Source organism: Numenius arquata, chromosome 11, assembly GCF_964106895.1.
Source record: "Numenius arquata chromosome 11, bNumArq3.hap1.1, whole genome shotgun sequence".
Lineage (NCBI taxonomy): Eukaryota > Metazoa > Chordata > Aves > Charadriiformes > Scolopacidae > Numenius > Numenius arquata.
In genome coordinates this window covers 4,051,811-4,066,343 of record NC_133586.1, presented here as the reverse complement: position 1 = coordinate 4,066,343, position 14,533 = coordinate 4,051,811, and the positions used below count along the sequence as shown (strand labels likewise).

Genomic DNA, 14,533 nt, shown 5'->3' with positions numbered 1-14,533 from the left:
CCATTGACTTCAAAGGAACTATTCACCCTGTCTAAAATGTTAAATATCTGCTTAAGTGCTTGGTTGGACTACACTGAATACAGAGGAGAGAGAAGGATTTGGGGGAACTGCACACATGTCTGTGAAGGTGCATTCTTAGAAACTTTGCTGGCCCTATGCCCTGCTCACCAGCTATTTTAGTGAACACTCACCAAAATCCCATGGATAGTTTGCAATGTGACTATTTACACAATAGATTACTACAATCAGAATGGCAGTTCATGCAAAATCATGTATTTCTACTTACACTGTTGTCCGAGAAAAAAAAAGTGAAAGATGTGAGTAATATTGAACTGCAGTACAGTACAGACATTTCCTGTCTCAAATTGGGGAAGGAGGAGGTAGGAAGTGCTGTTTTTTCAGCATGTACAGCATCCATCTTACACTATATTTTTGTGCTCAGTTTAATTATTCAGAGATCATTTCTATAACAATGCATTCTTCATTTACATCTTAAAGTACGCAATCAACTTAAAAGACCATGGATTTGCTGCTCCAAAGCCTCACCCGTTTTTTCCATTTATACTAGCTGGTGTTAGAAAAAAGTATCTGCTGTGCGACAGCCATATCTTGCCTGTATCCCGACTACAACAATGCTCTGATTCAGGAGGAGAGATGCTTTTGCACAGCCTTGTTAAGTATACACAGAAACAAGACAAATCACTTTCATCGGAGTCATCAGAGCCATCCAAACAGCATGGAGGTAGCAAATGTATCATCATCCACAGATCTTTTTCTTGGATTACTGCTAGACCAGACAACCCCATCACTGACTGTGGGCCATTATTGGTTGAAGTAAACTGATAAACCAGACCTCACTATACCTGGTTACAAAAACAGCAGCATCCACAGGAGGGGTGTCATCCCTTGCACCAGGAACCTGGTTGTTACCAAGGTATTTTGCCCCACCATATTCTTCATTTTGCCATTGACAAAAGCTCTCCAGAGATCTCTCTCCATGATGGCCAATAGACAACTTTGCCTTTTGGAAAAAAAAAAAGGGATAGAAAAGAAATATCAGTCACAGTCTTTACATAAAGCATTAGACCTCTGATGAAATACCACAGGCTCAAAGATATAGATGTGATAGAATAAAAAGTGCAAAACCAGCTTCATCTGAGCAGGTGAACTAGGGACTTTGGAATCCGCACTGACTTCTGTCATTTGATCTACAGAACAAACTCCATCAGCTGGCAGCAGTCATAAGCTTCTAATACAGCACTACATTCAAAAGTCTCGTAAGTCTGGGAGTTATATATTCCATACCAGAGCCATATAATTTTTAATCTTTGTACCAATTAACACCTGAGACTCGTTTGCAACTATAAGCGGACAAAGATTTACCAGGAAGGATAAATAAAAGAATTGGAGCTCCTTTCACTCCCACAGCCCCTTGTACTTCCCACCTTTAATACTGCCTTGTGTAGCACGGCATGCACCGCTTACAATTTGTGATCATGTGGCCAGACATGCCCCACTGTCCCCCCATCCCAGCACAAGGATCCTGCTCTGCCTGTGAGACTACCACAGTACAATCATAGCAGCAGGGTAAAAATGAGTTAGAACTCACAGGACGGTTCCGGAGCAGGACTAGTTTGGTCACTCGAATGCTGACTTTAATTCCAAGACTTTGATGTTGAAACATGTTGTACACCTGTTAAAACGCAAAGAAAACATCCACAGTATATCAGAAACAATACCAAAACCTAGTAAGAGTTGAAGTGACTAATTGTGACTGAAGTTAGACATTTATCCTTCCAAAAAATTACCCAAAACAAACCTGAATGCGTTGGGCTACTACACTCAATAAACCATAGAATTTTTAAGAGCTACTGTGTTACCACTCTAACAGTTCCACATACTACAGTGTAGCTAAAATGCTTGCAATACCACAGTAGGTTTGCTCCTGGTACTGCATTTGGCTTCACCACCTGACCAATTTGTCACAGACTAATCTGAGCAAGATTCAACATTCAAGGCAAAAAACATTAAAAAACAAAACAAAACAAAACATACACAAGCTCTTCGCAGAAAGAAAAATCCTTTTAAATGGAATAAACAAGAGGAAAAGGGCTGCTGAGCAACAAAGGAAAGGAGAGAAATATTCCAAAGGATCTGTAAGCATAACCCAAAGTCTCAGGAACATGGACATACGTTATGAAGCATCCAAATAATATGGATCTTCAGCATTTAAATATCAGAGATATCTGAATGCAAGATGAAATAATGGTGTGTTTTAGACTTCAGGAAATAGAATGGAAAAGCAATTTCCCTCTGTTATTTTCATATCTTATATAAGAGAATAGTAATAAGGCAGCACATAATGACACAACCCTCAGGAAATACAAAAATAGCACCGGAAACTACCTTACTACTTTCTCCAGATTTTGCATTCCTGTTCAGATACTTCACCTCATTTTTATAGGTTAGAACATAAGATCTTAATTGATGCCAGAATTTTATTCCACCTGTTTTTCTATGTACAAATCCTTTAACTAGACTATATCAGAAAAGGTGAGGGTGGGGTTTATTTTTAAAAAGGTTTACAATATGCCATAATGACCTTTGGATGAATATTGTATTCCATACTCAGTCAAAAAAATAAAATCAATATCACTGAAGAGAGACTCTTGACTACTATGAGGCGGCATTTGGCCGCAGGTAAGCTATACTCCTTACTCACATCTCCTTTGGCTAGAAATATCACACAGGCTCAGCTAACTTCCTACAACAAACTCAAGACATGAACACATTTCGGATATTATGTTTTCAATGCTTGGTATTTTTCCTATTTGTGCAAATACTCAGGAATGTGCTCAGTATAAGAGTGTTCTTAAGCTCTTTAGTGTTTGGAGTTGGATTTAAGCACACACGTAAATGTTTCCTATAATTTAGGCACAGATTGCAAGACAGACGCTACTCAGTATTTGACCCACTGACCTCCAGTATGAGCACAATAAGCCGTTTATCTTCCCTGCGGCTGGTATACAAATGCATACAAGTGCTGGTACTATTTGCTTAGCTCGGGGGTATGTTGGTAGAGTAGCTAAGGCCTCTCACTACAGACCTGGGGGGATAAACTTGACACTTGCAGAGAAGGGCTCTGACAGTTGACCTATGTGTAAATGGAGACCTGGACATTCAGCTGAGAGGGTCAATGGGGCATCATGCTCATCAAGTCAGTCTCTCATGTACCACTACAGAGGGTAAAAACATTTGCCTGTGATGGATGCCTTTGATTTGCCTGGCTCACTGCTAGCTCTGACCATTCATTAAAGTTTCTACTCATAAAATGAGAGTACAGCAAACAGGTTCTTATCAGTGGATAAAGGTGCTTGCCTTTCCATCAGAGCAGACAAGCTGCCTGCCTCCAGACCCAGCACAGAGAGAACCAAACACCACTTCAAAAGGTAGTTTTCACTGGTAAAACGTGCATAGCAAGAACCAGCTGCTGGAGAGGTTAGCTGTCAGCCCCTCTTCCTTTTCTTTTGTGCTCCCCAAGCACAAGAGAAATAACTTTGACCGCGTTTGTATTTGCATCCATCAGTGATCTCAGAAGAGCCCAACCAAGCTAGCAGCAGCAACAACTGGATTCCAAACAAAAAAGACACTAGGCGTGCAAAAGAGGCTTTACTTTGCTTGTTTATTCAAGCTTTGTTTGCTTATTCTCTTAAATAGAGCCCAAAGAAGCCCCAGATTGATGGTAGTTTGTGTTGCCTAGTAGGAACAATAACCTTTCCCTCTGCTAAATAAGCCTGACTGGTACAAGTGGCTGTTCTACTTCAGCACAACTGAAGCATTCAAACACAATCCACCTGGAGAAGAGACAGACCCTTTCTCATCAGAGATCTGCTCCAGCTAGCTCCGCTTCCATCCCCCACTCCGAATGCCTCAGAGGCTGAACCAGACTTCTGAGTCCATGAGCTCTGACTGCATTAAAAGGGAGACACTTGCTTCAGTGCAGCCAGACTGGTTCCTTTGCACGGAAATCAGTACTTTTAACGTGTGTACAGGTAAACACACTGTAACTTGCCTGACACCACAGTGCTGGCCAACTGGACTCTGATAAGGACAGGATGCTGATTATCGCTGTGGCACAAATCCAGGTGTATAAGCAAGAAATGTTTTAGGATAGACAGTGTGCAGAATTTTGAAGATGTGGTGCAAACACAAGTGACAATGCATATTCTGGCCATGCTTACGAGTTGTTTAACTCCAAGGATGAATCTATTACTGACAAAAGGCAAGAAAGTATGATAGCTAACAATACCCACACACTGGGGTAAATAATTTCTTAATGAAGTTTCAAAAATTTTCCTCAGAGATGGATAGACAGTTGCCAGAGGAACAGTAATTTTTTGGTTTGTTTTGTTTCATACAAGTCTGCACTGTTTCTCAGGATTTAAAGTGTGATCATAAGCTCAGCTGAAGATGACATTAGCACTGTGATTTAAGATGGTCCAGCACCAGAACTGTAGGACACTGTCAAAATATCATATTTATAATTTCCAATCTTCTTTCATGAGCCAAGTTGAAGAGTGGAGAGACATCTCCAGCTACATCTGCCTTCACTGATTCTTCTATGTCTTTTTCTGTTACAAAAATTCCCCTGTAAAGTTTTATACAGAAAGGTCTACATAGATGTAGCTGGGAACTGTTCACACTCCACCCACAAACAAACTTGTCTTTCAAAACGAGCTAAGATCTGCAGGTAAATTAGCAAGAAAACAGACGAAAAGTGTGCCTGCAAATTGGTCTGCTCAAGCAAACACAGCTCTTATTCATCAACTGAGTACAGGACGTATACTCTCATCACTATATTGAGTTAAATAGGCCTTCTCAGTTAAAACAGAGTGCAAGACAGTTCTTCTGCACAAGTGATTTGACCTTGCATTTAGCCCAGACATAGGACTGTGAAATGGAGACATGGAGTCTGAGAGGGAACTAGCCACATGGCACTTGAGTTTCTCTGACTAGATGCCTGCCAGACCCCACCTCGCCGCCCTCTCACAACCCCTCCTCAACAGGACAGGGGGACAAAATAAGATGAAAAAGCTGGTGGGTTGAGATAAAAAGAGGGAGATCGCTTATCAATTACCGTCATTGGCAAAACACACTTGACTTGGGGAAAATTTAATTTATTGCCAATTAAAAGAATTTGTATTGAGAGAAACAAAGACAAATTACAAAACTCCTTGCCCTCACCTCATCCCATCACTTTTTCCTAGGCTCAACTTCACTTCTCCATTCCTGACTCCTCTACCTCCTTCCCCCTTACCCGGAGCCATGCAGGGGAATGGGGATTGTGGTTAGTCCATAGGAGCAGCAGATAGGAGCTGTTTTCTCCTCACACTTTTCCCCCCGCTGCACCACAGGTCCTCCCAACGGGCCATAGGCCCTGTCAGGAGAACCTGCTCCAGCGACGGCTCCTCTCCACAGGCCGCAATATTCTTCAGGGAATACCCACCTGCCCCACTATGGTCTCTCCACAGGCCGCAATATTCTTCAGGGAATACCCACCTTCCCCACCATGGTCTCTCCACAGACTGAGGGCAACACCTTTTCCCTCACTTTTTCCCTCACTGCCTACACAGCCTTTTCCCCTTTCACAAATGCGTTCTCACAGAGGCACCGCCAGCTTTGCTGAGGGGCTCGGTGGTGCCCTGTGGTGGGGCCATTGCAGAGCTGGCTGGAACCGGCTGTGACCGGCCAGGGACAGCCCCGGGTCTCTCCTCACAGAGGCCCCCACAGCCTCCCAGGACCAGGGCCCGGGCATCTGCGCCCAAAACACTGCCCTTTTAAATGAAAACCCAAACCATCTCAAATCACAGTCTTTTAGGCTAGAAGGAACCCCAGCGAGAAGACAACCAGACCTTAAACTACGTGATGAAAAACTATGAGATCGAGTTCAGCGCAGGTTATTCACAGCCATTTTAGCAGCACACAGCCAGCGTCAAACCAGTCTGTGACAGGGAGGTTGTGCCCAAGGGAAGTGTCATCCCAGAATCCAGATGTCTTTAAAATAAAAGAATTCAAATCCATAGGTCTTTCCTGCTGAGAACTGGATTCCATCTTGGCCCATCATGGCCCATTCCTTGTGCCCTTCTCACCCAGCCTACAAGGAAATCATCCCCCACAGACCTGGCGTGTCAAAGCTGTTCAGACCAGCTATCATTGGCACATGAGCTAACAGCGCCAAGCGAGGTGGCTGAGATAATTGGTACCAGAGGAAGAGGAATGGGATTTCCTAGAGCAGATGTTCTCAAGGTTTCCTGCTGCACGGACAGCAGGCATTAATAGAGAGACTGACTCACAGACACTCCCTTCCCACTCGCAATACCGTGGGCCACCCTCCCTCAAGCCTGCAATTGCATCACACCCTTGAGGCTGCTGTGACCACTTCCAACAGGGGAAAAAAGTAAAAATATTTGGGGTATTTTAGAACCTTTTAATAAAATAAGGCAGCTGGGAACACAAGCGTCAGCTACATGAAACCCTCTCACACGCTGCCGTGGAACAAAATGCAAAGGTTGCTGTTTTAAGACATCACAGTGCCAGAAAGCAGCTTGGCTGGAACAGCAATGGAGGTTTTTGGTCACTGGACTGAAGGGAAGGGATGTGAAAAATTGTCAGTGTGGCTGAAGAGTGGTCGGGATCTGTTGCCCTGTTGCAGGTGAACTTCTATGTTGTATTGACTTCCATTCTGTGAGGAGTCGTCAGAAGCAGAGAGAGTATGGTTTGGAAACAGGAAGAGGTACAGTAAAGAGTCACACAAAACAATTAGTAAAATGGAAGGGGAAGGCCAGAAGAAGACAAAGAATAAAGCTCATCTCTGACATCTCCCTCCTTCATCTGCACTTCCTTGACAAAGCCTTACTGCACAGAATGCCCTAAAGAGAACAGAAAAACTTGAAGCCTGGACCATCCTTCTCTTCCTCCTCTGCATTCCTCCTGCCTTTCCTTCTCCTTGTAGCTTTAACATGGAAGGGACAGAATAAATGCAGCTTTGGCATGAGCTGTCCAGGCCTGCCCCAGCATGCATAAAGCACAACCTAGACATGAGGAATTGGACTAAGAGACGAACTAAACGACATCAGTTTAATTTTTTTAAATTCTCAAGAGCTTCCTCTGCAGGTGCACGGTGGGAGGGAGACGTGTGTGTTTCAGATGTTTTGGAGTTCAGAACAGCAACCCTGAGGGTAAATTGACTTTTTTCTTTTTTCTTCCCTAAGCATTGCACTCAAGCAAGGGCCTCCCTGTTGCCTTGGCTGCTGGACGACGTTTGGAGAGCAGAAGCATTAGTCAGGTTACCGAGGTTGTCTTTCACTTGTTTTGAAAAGTGCTATAGGATTTCTAACACCCACCTAAAGCCAAGCTTTCAAATTACCCCATTAAACATTATGAAAAAGTACATATTCATGGCTCTTTATAAGATACAGTTGACATAACTCTTTCTCTTGGGGCTGCTGGAGTGAAAAGAGAAATCTGTAGACAGTGATCAAATATTTATATCATTTTCCCTTACATCCCTGTTCCCATCATGAAAATTCCAGATCAGGGCAAGGGAGCCAATTATCAGTGGCAGCTCTGGAGCCTTTAAGGACCAGTCCCCAAGAGCACAGAGATATAAATCCATCAATGCATGCATGATAAAAATGATTTTATCTGCTTCTTTAACATAGAAAAATCTCTCACAGGGGAAATCCAAAACGAAAAATGATCTGCAGAGTGTAAAATAAAGCTTCAGAGAGTAAACCAGTATTATTCCTAAAGAACAACATAAAAATTTTCCCTCTTAATGACATCCAAAAGATCACTAACTTCAAGTTACTGCTTGCTGCTGCAAAGGGTTTCCACACTAATCGCATGGCTTAGCAACAGCTGCAGGAGAACTAACACATACTAGAGTAACTTACCCCTGAATGCTGTATTCTCTCAGAAAAAGGCAAGCTCAAAACCAAGCCACAGTTGTGATTTATTCCAAAACCACAAAAAATGCACTTCGGGGAGAAAAAAAAAAAACCCTCCAAACAACTCTTTTTCGTAGGTTTTCAAACCCATAGAAAGTAGGCTTTAAATTATTATGTTGTGGTCTTGGAAATTCAGACATCTCTGTCCCTAAACACTCAGAGGGTCAGTCTGAGTCAGACTTGGTTTGCAAAGTAAGCTCTGCACAATTGCAAGGAGCCAACATTCACAACTTGCTGTTCAGGTACTAGCTGAAACCAGTCACTCCTCACCGTTAAAAACACTGTGGCCATGGACAGAACTTTCCAAAGGGTCTCATACCTCATTTATCATATGCTTCAGACTCATTTGAATCCAAGTTTTCTCCAGGAAGCTGAAGCCATAAGTCATGAAGACCAGCCACAGTAGAGGCCAGTGAAGTTTGCCTGGTCTACGAGAACAGAGAAATTCTTTTTGGCTTATTGGCCATTTCTCTAAGATGAAAACACAAGAGGAAACAAAAGCATAAAGCTCCTGCAAGAAAGCAGTACATGCCTTATGCTTCAGAATCTGCTCCTGAACCAAGGAGCTATTGTGAGCAGATACACAGGAACGCAGGGGAGAGGAAAAGAGAAAGCCAACGCACTGGTCTTCTAGTTGCTGGCTGAGAAACCTGAAGTTCAGTTTAGACAAAGCCATGACGTGTTGCAAAAGCAACACAGGACTTCATAAGAAACAGAACATCCATCCAAACAGCCTCCACGTAGATGAAATGCAATGAGAATTTACAGTGGCCAGATGCAGACTAAAAGAATGGGTAAGCAAAATAAGCATGTTTTACCACAAAGGCACTTTGTTTCGGAATTTAGAGGAAGTTCTAAGCACTGGTGGCTACTGAAGAAGGGCATGAACGAAGGCAGGAAACGGGTGATGCAGTCAAGCCAAAGGATGCAAAGGGAAGACAAGAACTGAAATGCAAACACTGCAATACTGTGCAAAAGCTCAATACCAAGTGAGTTTAACCTAGAAAAATAAATCAGCACATATATATTTAAGCAGATGGTTTTGCACTTCCATAATTCTGCTGAGATCTCTCTATGTCCAGTGTGCCCATAAACTCACTGCCTCGCTAAGGCTGCAGATGTAAATGGTGGCATTTGACAACTTCTTTATCAGCTTTTTTTTTTTTAACATTATCACAAAGCCATGAGGAATCGCCCTTAGGAAAATTGTGCTGAATCAAATACCTTCCCAGAAAACAAGAAAAGATTTAATTTTAGAGGTGGTGACTTAAAAAAAAGTGAACTCAAAGCCCTGGAGCCATGCTTGTTCCTACTCATACATTACAGAGTACCTTAGAGGGAAATTCTTCCATGATCTTGGAAAAATCTGTCTTACAACTTCAAATATTAGTTTACTAAATGGAAGAGCCTGCACCTCTACAATGGCTTTCAGAAAAAAACAAGTAACTTTAATGGGAATCTATTTTCTGTTCAGGGGGATGTCAGAACTACAGAGTATCATTAAAAACACAGCATTTGCTATTTGAAGTACTACCTGTTATTTCTGGGTTGAAAAAGGGGTTTGCCGTGTTTCTTAGCTGTTATTCTAGAGGAAGGTGGTGGGCTTTTTTCCCTAAGATTCTCATTTACCAAGGGAGCAATAAAACAGTATTTTGTAATGCTGACTTTTTTCCCTTCAGAAATTCTTGTAACATAAATAGATATTAAATACTTTAAGGCAGATCACTTTATTTAAAATGTCTATAAATATAAAATGCATTAATAAGACCTCTTAATGCTTGTTTTGTGGTTTGACAGTAAACGTAATGGCTTACAGAGAGGAGTTAAGTTAATATACCCCTGACCAGTAATGTTCTATTTGCTTAAATGCAAGCATCCAAGCCAAAATTAACATTCTGGTTTCTTTTAGAGGCAGCCCGCCACCCTGCAGTGTAGCTGAATAAGCACTGCCTAATATCATGGGGCAAATCCTGTCCCCCAGCTAACAGTCACAGAAGGCTGACAGAAGTCCTGTCGAGGTAGGCTAGAAACAAAGATCCCAAGTAGCCAAGAGGGTGTTCATTTGTGTGGTAACATAGTGCACAACCGATCCTGCACTAGAGAAGGGCGTAACAGACGTTGCCCGAAGGAGTTTGGGTTGTACTATTCCTCATACTCACAGTTTTACAGATGGGAAGCTGCCACACAGAGATTCATCATGGTTGGTTCAGACACTATCCAAAGAGCGTGGCTGAGTGACGAGCTCGGCTAAGGCCTACTTAAACCACATGACCATCCTGTCTCCCTGAAATTTATTTTCTGAATTATTCTTCTAGCCTTTTTTGCTGGGATGAAGATCAGCTTTCATTATAGCAAATGGAATGTTAAAACCACCTTCGATTTCCTTGAATTTCACCTTGTTTTATAGCCTCAGAATAAAGGACTTAGGCAATGATGCCATCTACATGTTTGCCTGTTATGATTCCTTGGTACGATCTGATCTTGCCAGCCACTCACAACCAATTTCCTCAGGTAAAGCCCTGAATATATTATGTTCCCACAAGCGTGGGAATGTAGGTGGCCAGACAAAGGCGAGAGACTCCGTTGGTGCTCCTCTGAAGGCTGAAAAGCTGAAACATAAATTCAAATCCTATCAGACATCAGAAAAAACACATGGGTGAGCCCCCAGGAGCAATGACTTAACAGTGGGAAGCATTTCAGCTGGACTTTGCACCTTAAGAGATGTCAGATAAATGTGTTCCTCAGCCAAGAGTCCTCTTCCATGTGCACTCTCTTGTGTCTAATAAAGGGGTGAGCTCACGCTACAGCATCAGAACCTAGCTTAAAAGTCCATCAGCCAAATCCATTGGAAACTAAGCTTCAATATTTGCTTAGTAAATGGGTTTAGAGAACCCAACCCATCTATCAGCACCTCCCCACACATATATATTCACACCTGGCAAACTGATGTTGCTGAGATGTTCTGCAGAACTCCTCAGAGTGGACAGACAACAGTATTCATGGCCATCTTTTGTTTAGGACTTGGTCTATCAATGTACATGTTACATCTGAATACGCACTTCTGCTAGTTCAAAAAGTGACTTGAGAAGCAAATTTGCTCAGAGCTGAACTTATGTTCTGCCCACTCACTGCAAAGCTGGTATGTGAATTTAAAGGTGGATGACCATGGCTTTGAGAAGGATAAGGCTCTTGTGCCCCCAGCAAACACATCCTTAAATGCAGGAAAGCCAAGAAGTAGACCCTAAAGTGATAGTGACATGAATGGATTTGTTGCAAGAAGACATTTCCGACAAACCCATCCAAATAAATGTAGAGACACAGTGAAGCCCTATTAAATGACTATTGTCACAGCATGGTAGAAGGCAAAAATAAAAGGTAGAGGAAGGGACACAGAAAAGCAGCTTGTTAATGGAAAAGACTAGTTAAACAAACTCCCTGATTAATCAGCAAAGCATTTCACTACAGGAGAGCTCCCTCACGCCGGTGCTTGATAAAAGACTACAAGACCTCTTGAAAAGCTGTTGTCCCATAGCAGGGTTATGCACTAAGCATCCATCACTCAGCTCGTCACTGGGAAGCATGACCAGTCAATTACTATTAAGAACTGGGTGGTTTTTTTCCAAGCCAATTTGCTGCTCATGAACAACAACAGAACAGTAGTCAGGAGAATGAGCTGTTCCTGGATGTTACAATAGCACGGGCAGACGAATACATGCTTCTTCCAAGGCTTCCTTGTGCAAATGCCTCTGGAAGGACCCCTGCCGTCTCTAAGCAAAGTTTTCAGTGTCCACATCCAATTTAGCCATTATCTCTTTATTGGCACTGCCAACAAGTGACTGAGTGAGCATTCATTGTGAGAGGCTTTGTGTTCCCTTATCAACTGAGACTGAAGGAAGTTAATCCTAGGACAGCTAACAAATTAACACCCACACTTCATAGGAGCTTGCAATTTCAAAAGGCTCTCCTCTCTCCTGGCAGATTCTCTGCAGAATTTCTAGAATGCTTCTAAAACCCAACTCCATCAACTATTCAGAGGTGTGACCAGCGCCACTTCATATAGCACAAGAGGCCCTGGGGTAAAGAGAATGGGATCAGCTGGCACTTTGGTGATACATTTGCCATGTTTTCTGCAGCAAGAGAGGCAGCCATTTTCATTATGTAAAAATCAGAGCTAAAAAGTGTTTCTCACTGACTTAAAGCCAGATTTTCTGCTGGAAATCAATATGACTGCTGTCTTCAATAACAATTTGACCGCCTGCTATGACAATGACCCACAGAGAAGTATCTCTTATGAAACAGGCATGCCATGGAAATCTTTAGAAGCCCAAGAAACACCAGTGAGACAAGACCGTCTCTCCACTCAGGGATACTCTCTTCCAAGGTAAATCACAACAGTGCAAAAACATGGTAGAAAACACCACTGCTGAACAATTATGGAATATTTCCTAACTGAAAACTTGCAATTTCGGTTTCAAAGAAGCATTTTATTGTGATGTCCTTAGGCAAATACAGGGAATCAGACACCTGGGGGAGAAGGGACACACAACACAAGAAAACCAAAACCTTTCCTCATACCTTAAGGTCAAAACTGTTACCCAGTTCACCTGTCAAGGAAGCCAGCTTTAACCTACCCTGGATATGATCTGTTTGTTCTTACTTCTTCTTTTGAGAGTAAAGCCTCTACTTACCATATTCATAACTGTGAGGATGAATCTCTGGGCAGCCTCTGCACCGTGATATTGGACCATATCAGCATCTGCCACCACCAGAGTTTCTACTGTGTACTCATTGGTAAGTCGAATGGCATTTCTTCTCTCCCTCCAGTCACTGGTTGATTTCATTTTCTTTTGTCTCTTCTTTTCTAAAAGTCAAAATACTTATTAAGGCTGGCAGATCATAATAAAACATTTATACTCTTGTCAACAAACGTTCTTGTGCACATTCAGATTGCAATGACCTTTAATTAAAGTGTTCTTGGCTGATTAAAAGAAGCAACCAAGAGGTTCCATTCCAAGTACATCTGTACCTCTGTATGCAGATTTACATAAGACCACCAGATTACACGCAAATAGGAAAGAGGAGGAGAAAAGAGAAGAAATCCAGACAGTAAAAAATTAGCTGTAATTCAAACCAAGAAGTCATACTCTTGCAAAAATTTCAGAAATCGGAAATCCTGCTTGTGAAAAGCGTAACATTCCACTCTAATGGAACAAGTGCTAATTATGCAAAAATCTGCTGAAGAAAACTTTAGGATAGGAGACCATGCTTTGGGATGCAATGTGCACTCTAGACGCTACAAGTTCTCCTAGCCAGGGAAGCTGTAAGATATTCCTGGAGTCAATATTTCCATCAGATGCATTTTTACTTGCTACCAGCGTTATTAGAGCAATGTAACAGAACACAAGACAGAGTCTCAAAAATTTTAAATGAAGTAAGATTGTTTTGGAACATGCATTATTGGCCAACTGCAGAAGTCTCTGGATGAAACCCAGAAGTGCAGAAGGTCAGGCTAGATAAGACCTTCTCAAGCTTTCTTTGCTCATTTATTGCTATTGGCATGAGCGCCAGCACCAGCAGCTGCAGTCACTGGCCACCTACGTGCAGAGCTCACATGCCTCTTTATTGTGGTACGTGTACCAAAAGCAGGGGACTCCCCAGACCAGCTGACCCTTAATGAACTTAAGTTACAAGAACTTGTGAAAAGGACCCATTCTAAGGACTATGAAGAGAAGCAGTGGTGAGCTACCATTAACACAAAAATTAAAACACAGAAGTTAAACCTCTCTTCCTCCAAACTAAGGGACTAATGTAATTTTTCCTCTTCTAAACTGAAAGGTGAAACGTGCTTCACAGCTCAAAGGCAGATGTGCAAAGCAGCTGAGGTATGAACAAAGGAGAAATTAAGTTCAGATCTGAAATTGAATCTGCTCACTTCATTGCAGTCACAAAAAAATGTATTCATGTTTTCAATTGTAAAATGAAAGAAAAGCAAATGAAGTCATTAAAACAAATTTAGTTTGCAATAAGAAACAAACTGCCAAGATTCACTGAAATCACATCTGCATACTGCTCAGCCTGCAATATACTACAGATGAGATACTAATGCTAATTTATTCCAATGAAAAAAGGATCAGAACACACAACAGGTCCTGAAACAGCATAAATACAACATTCAATGCAAAAGTGACACAGGATAGACTGTATGGGGTGATCAGACAGACACCTCTCCTGTCACACTACACATGATGCTCATTTCCCAGAGCAGAGAATCCCCTTCTCATTTTCTGTAGATTTAAATTGAGACCCTCTCCCCTAACAAAGCACCATCCTGCAGCAGGCAGATCTGAGTTAGCATTCACTGATGCTGTTTTTCCACAGCCTGTTTACCAGCTCCTTAACACAATTCAGCTTGAATTCCCCTTTTGTCCCAGGCTCATAAACGCACTCACAGTTTTCCCTGATCGTCAGTTTTCCCTCATGGACCCTTGTGTATTCAGGGTGATAAACTTCATCAGCTGGGAACC

General features: G+C 42.2%; 1 protein-coding gene across 1 annotated transcript in view; it reads right to left on the bottom strand.

Moving 5' to 3' along the window:
* Positions 1-14,533, bottom strand: part of ADAMTS17 (ADAM metallopeptidase with thrombospondin type 1 motif 17) — a 185,713-nt gene that overhangs the window by 146,027 nt on the left and 25,153 nt on the right. The window contains exons 4-6 of the mRNA XM_074155909.1: positions 12,698-12,870; positions 1,610-1,693; positions 864-1,021 (exon numbers count right to left, since the gene is read on the bottom strand). Of these exons, the coding sequence (XP_074012010.1) occupies positions 864-1,021; positions 1,610-1,693; positions 12,698-12,870 (415 nt within the window). The remainder of the gene's footprint in view (positions 1-863; positions 1,022-1,609; positions 1,694-12,697; positions 12,871-14,533) is intronic.